The sequence below is a fragment of the Trachemys scripta genome, chromosome 13 (genome assembly GCF_013100865.1).
Source record: "Trachemys scripta elegans isolate TJP31775 chromosome 13, CAS_Tse_1.0, whole genome shotgun sequence".
Lineage (NCBI taxonomy): Eukaryota > Metazoa > Chordata > Testudines > Emydidae > Trachemys > Trachemys scripta.
Window position 1 is genome coordinate 30,874,986 of NC_048310.1, and position 6,000 is coordinate 30,880,985.

At 35.3% G+C, this 6,000-nt stretch overlaps 1 protein-coding gene across 15 annotated transcripts in view; it reads left to right on the forward strand.

The window, feature by feature from the left end:
• Positions 1 to 4,438, forward strand: part of CHD9 (chromodomain helicase DNA binding protein 9) — a 183,503-nt gene extending 179,065 nt beyond the window's left edge. For 14 of the 15 annotated variants that reach the window (XM_034788420.1, XM_034788421.1, XM_034788415.1 and 11 more), the window contains one exon: positions 1,003 to 1,860. In XM_034788420.1, coding sequence (XP_034644311.1) covers positions 1,003 to 1,860 — 858 coding nt within the window. Of the gene's footprint in view, positions 1 to 1,002 lie in introns of all 15 variants that reach the window. The other variant, XM_034788422.1, reaches the window with a different exon arrangement.
• Positions 4,439 to 6,000: the final 1,562 nt, after the last annotated feature.

Consider the following 6,000-nt stretch of genomic DNA (forward strand, 5'->3'; position numbering starts at 1 on the left):
ACCCAGGCACTCCATGCAGGGCAATGAAGTATCACAGTATTAACGAGGAGCAGAACTGGTGACAATGATTACCAAGACACAAATGAGAATAGAATTTGCCCTGTAGAATTTTTTTTTTAATGGTGATCCTGAAAAGAGAAAGAATAGAACTTGATTTTCAAATCCCTGGTTGAATATGAGGGCTGACAGTTTTTTTTAAATTAAGGGATCTTGTATACTGAGCAAATTTTATATTGAGTTATAATAAAAAATTGAATCCTGTGGTGCCATTTTTATAGTCCGTTTTCAAGGCAGAACTGTACTTCAAAAAGAACACCAGAGCACAATTAGAGTCCTGTCTTTACCACTAGATAGGACTTACATAGCTGGCAGAACACCACTCTAGGTCCCAAGAAAAGATTTTAAGTGTCTTGGATTTCAATTTATTTGGACTTTCAAACTGTGAAGAAACATTAAAATGTTCCCAGATCATGGCTTCACATGAAAATGCACCATTATCTTTCCTATTAAATTGGATGGCCTTGTTATCTTTGTAATCACAGTAACTAGGTATTAAAAAAAATCAAATCAATTATTGGAATCTGGAAATTACATTAAAATATGTTGAAAGATCCTAAATCCACACTAGATTTTAAATCTTAAATTCAGATTGCTTAGGCTAAATCCTAATAAACCCTTTGAGGATGATCTTCTGGGCCTGTGGAGAGCCCCATTAAAGGTAGTAGGGATCAATGTGGGTACAGAGGACCATTCAGGGTTACAGGGCTCATTGGTTACAGGATTGAGGCTTGAATGAGGTACCTTTGGGAAGTGACAGCACAGATCAGTCACAAACTTTCAGGGAGTTGTCTGGTTAATCAAACTGCTGTGCTAAATTTAGTTAAACAGAATGGTTTGGGGAACTATTCTTGAGTATTTAATTTTTAACCAACATAGCTTTAACCTTATCTTCCTGTAGTGGCATTCATTTTCATATATTAATATAGACTGTATCTGTTTCAGGGATTTCTTCCTGAAGGTATGTTTGACCGTATTCTCACTGGGCCTGTTGTACGAGAAGAAGTAAGCAGGAGGGGGAGACGGCCTAAAAGTGAGATTGCCAAGGCAACAGCTGCAGCAGCAGCTGCAACAGCAGCAAATGTTTCGGTCAACCCTTTGCTAGCTAATGGATTACTTCCAGGAGTGGATCTATCTACTCTTCAGGCCTTACAACAAAACCTGCAAAACTTGCAATCACTGCAAGTAACAGCAGGATTAATGGGAATGCCTGCTGGACTAACTACTGGAGGAGAAGCTAAGAATATGGCTGCCATGTTCCCCATGCTACTGTCAGGAATGGCTGGATTACCAAACTTGCTGGGTATGGGAGGACTCCTAACAAAGTCTACAGAATCTGTTTCAGAGGAGAAAAAGGGAAATGACTCAAAAGAGCCAGATGTAAAGAAAGAAAGGACAGAAAACCAACATGCAAATAATGGTGGTGAAGACTCTGTGTCAAGTTCTCCCTCTACGTCCTCTGCTGCTGCCAACCCTTTAGCTCTTAACCCGTTACTTTTGTCCAATATACTTTATCCAGGGATGCTTCTCACTCCAGGCCTTAATCTTCATATCCCAGCATTGTCCCAATCCAATATTTTTGATGTACAGAACACTGAAAACAATGACACAGGCTCAGCCAAGGCTACAGAGGAAAAGGAGGAAAATTCTAGGATTAGAGATCAGGAAGACAAAGGGGGAACGGAGCCAAGTTCTCATAATGAAAACAGCACAGATGAGGGTTCAGAGAAAGCAGATGCTTCATCTGGATCTGACAGTACATCGTCTTCATCTGAGGATTCAGATTCTAGTGATGAAGACTGACCCTAGACTATGTACTTAAATTATGAACTGATTTTGAATTTATTCTTTAATTATTTCATTGTAAATAACCCAGTGTTGAGCGCATCAAATGATTTATTGACTGAACTTTCAGTATTTGTTTAGAAGTGCAAACTGCTTTCAGAGATGTTTTGCATGTAATATTTCTTGAAGTTCATAAGTTTCTGAACTTGTATGTACTATCAATACACAATGGTGTAAAATTACAACAAATGGCATAATTTTGTTGGGAGGTTATTTTATGAAAATAATGCTCAGTAAGAGCTGTATATTTAATATATTTGCAGTGAACACAGAATATTTTAGGCATATTATTGATTTAATTTGAATATAGTTTTACAGCCTCCTTGACACTTATAATTTACAGATCAAAACTCAGCAATAATTTGGGCAGCTAATGAATGTCATGAAAGCTGTAGAATCTACATCACCATCCATTGCTTTAATTACATGAAAATGCTGTAGTGTTGCGATGCACTGCTGATGTTTCCAATTCAGGTACAAGTGTGTTTAAAAGGAGGAAAAAAGTTTCCCAATCAGCCAGTTAAACTGGCTATCTGTTACCTCAGCTGAGTTAGTTTAGGAAGTTTACATTGGTTTCTATACTTGTTTTCAGGTTTTGTTTTGTTTTTAAACACACCCTCTATGATATCATGTTAATCTGGCAAGAGATAGGACTGTTTTTTCTCACCAGAAGCGTTCTCTTTGATAACAGTAAAGGGAAGTTGACACAAAATAGTCCTATCTCATCCTTCTTTGGCACCACAGAGACCTATTTAGTTTAAACCTTGCAAAGTTTTGGGCTCCCTCCACAGAAATACAATGTCCCGATTGAGGAGTAGTATCCCCAAAACTCAGAAAAGGCAAACTATCATGAAGTGCCACTGAAAAGACCTTTCAACACTGCATACTTCATGTAAAAAAATGTTTGTTTGCTTTGTTTGTGTAGATTTTTATTTGTGTTTTATGTAACAAAGCCTCCTGGAATTACCAGATAATAATGGTAAAGAAGAATATTGATAGTTTAAATTCATTTTGAGTTTAGACTTCTCTACAGGTTTAAATATGACTAAATGTTATGACGAAATGTTACCCAAAATCATTCTTGAGGTTTAGTTTATATATTATGCTGAGTTGCCCAATTTAAAATAAAAAAAAAAAAAGCACTTTGAATAGTAAAGACAGATAACTTATTCCTGGAAACAACAATAACAGGGCATAAGCCATCTGTTCAAATCCAAATCCTTAGAACCCTTTACTGTATAAAATCAGTCTAATATTTGATGTGTGATATGATTCCTCTTTCTGCTGAAGCTGCTATTACTCTGACATGGTAGAGGCCCAGATTCACACTTACATGTTTGAACTGAGATTTCGATTGACTTTAGTTATCTCATTTGTGGTCCAAGAATAGGGAAGTGCTCAGAGAGAATATATACAGGTACTAGTAGAAGTCATTGAAAAAAGCTTTTCAAAGGGATAAATTAAAAAAAAAAAAAAAAACTGTATATTTTGATATAGTTCTGTTGCTCGCTTGTATAGTAAACAAGACTTTGTTTTTTACCAAGAACTTTTCCAATACATTATATGTTTCTATGTGCAAAATAATTAACCCCATGATTAGAAGCAGTATTACATGTAATTACACAATTATACAAGTCCCATTTGGATTGTGAAAATCCCGTTACTGTATTTTCCCACAATAGTATTCTGATTTTTGGCCTTTCATACAGTGTCTTAGCAATAGTGAAAATTAAAACCTGCCAAGAGAAGGGTGTAGCAATTCTTCATCATGAAGGGATGTATTGCATATTTAATATTTTTGCCCTTTGTAATATAGCACTTTTGTTTAACTAGGATGCATCTATGAAATAGCCAAAGTTTTTCAAACACAGTTATTAACTTAATTTGCTGATGGAGTATTTCAACAACACCCTTTCCCCACAAAAGAAATACTAAATCTTGTGGCTAAAACCTAATTTATATCAAATTTATTAAATAAAGTATTTTCCTAATTATGGTCAAGTGAGTTTGCTTACCGTTCTATGATTCTCTTTCTATGTAATAAGGCAATTACAGTTTAAAATAATTAAGGCTGATATAGACTTGAACATAATGTATTGGATTTATTTTTAATCATTATCAATTGGAAGAGGAAAAATGTGTCCCACTATCAGCTAAACAATATGCAAATATGGTTGTATAAAGTTAAGGGTTGTAAGGAAACTTCAGTAGATTTACACTAATACTGAGGTTACAGTTAAAAGGATATCCAAGGTGATGATAAAGTGTGTGTTGGTAGTTACTAAAAGAACTTTAGCTATTACTGCCTTGTATTTCTATCCCTTGTTTCAGGCTTCATGATACAAGTCTTAGTCCAGTTTTTCTTTTGGACATTTGCAATATTTGCCAGTTGTGTTCTGTGTAGTCTGAATTTGCTTTCTGTAGTTGAACAAGCGTCTTAAAAAGTCATTTGTAATTTATTGAATTACTTTCTATGATGTTCTATAGAGGAAATGGAAGTTTAATTATTTTTTATTAAACATATTCTTTGACTACCCATGATGTCAGGCTTGATACGTGAAAATAATTTTTAACATGAATGCAGATTAAATTTATACCTGTGAGCAGTGTAGGTGAAGCTATTAGTAGAATTCCAAGGTGTTAAAACACACATTAAGATGCGTTACAAAATATAAAACTTGAAGTTATTCAAAGTTAAGAATTTAAGTCAAGGTCATGTAACTGTTTTGATATAACTACATACAAATTCTGTGAATTAGTTAATGGTAACTTACTGGTGTTCTTCCCTGGTTTCTGAGAGAATCCATTTCAGCCTATTTCCTCTATCATTTATATGGGTATTGTGCTGATTCTACCAGTGTTATTCAGATACAGTATTATAACAAGATAACTTGCTGAACCAAGAACAGTTCAATTAAAAAAAAATCAGGTTATTTTACACAAAATAAGGTAATTTTAAAACATGATGGATATATCCCACATCCTGCACAGCCAGGGGAAGGCACTAGATAATCTTATGAAACTTAATCTCTAATTTTTATGAAAATCTGAAGGGAAAATAACAGCCAAATTATACTGAAAATAAATCTCTGATCCTATAAACAAAATAAACCATTAATAACCACACAATCTTTGAAATATGCCACCTGATAGCTATTGCTAGGAAAGAGGAGACTGTCAAGGTTTAGGCCCAAAATTTGATTAGCTTTAAAGTCATTTATTTCTAGTATTTTATCATAGTAAAATATTAGGCCAGAAGGTGGATGTGGCTGGGAGAGCCATAATGCCCATCTAAATCTGTCTATCAATCTGTTTTGCTTTTATATCCTGTTACCTTTTAAGTGCTTGTCTAAATCTTTTGATTACATTGGCAGCTGCAACTGCTATTGCTACCTTTAGTTTAAGCCACTCAGGATAAATATATCTTTCCTGTACGGTCCCTAGTTGTCTGCGCCTTCTTGTTTCAGTCTGCTACTCACTGTTAGTTCAGTGGCATCCATCTTCTCTATTCTCATCTGAATCCTATCTTTAGGTCTTGAGTGTGCTCTCTGTTACTCCTTTTTCAGATGAATGTATACCTAATTTAGTTAACATGTCATTGTCCTATTTTAAATTTGGAGATCTGGCAGAAGCTCTGATAGCTTTGTTTTTATTTCAAAGGGCTCATTTGAGAAGAAATAGTCATACATTTCAAAGCAGCTGATAAATAAAGAAAATTATATATATGGTTCATAGCTATACCATCTTTGGATATAATCCTTTCAGGTCTCTCACAAGTTAAACTGTAGAAGGATCAGTACTTGAAAGAGATTTCAAAGGAATATACAGATTGTGTAGGCCCGGGGTTCTCAAACTGGAGATTGGGGCCCCTCTGGGGGTTGCGGGGTTATTACATGCTGGGTCGCAAGCTGTCAGCCTCCACCCCAAACCCTGCTTTGCCTCCAGCATTGATAATGGTGTTAAATAAATTAAAAACACTTTTTAATATATAAGGGGGGACACACTCAGAGGCTTCCTATGTGAAAGGGGTCACCAGTACAAAAGTTTGAGAACCACTGGTGTAAGCAATGGTGTTGGTGACTCAGTGAGTACCTCTAC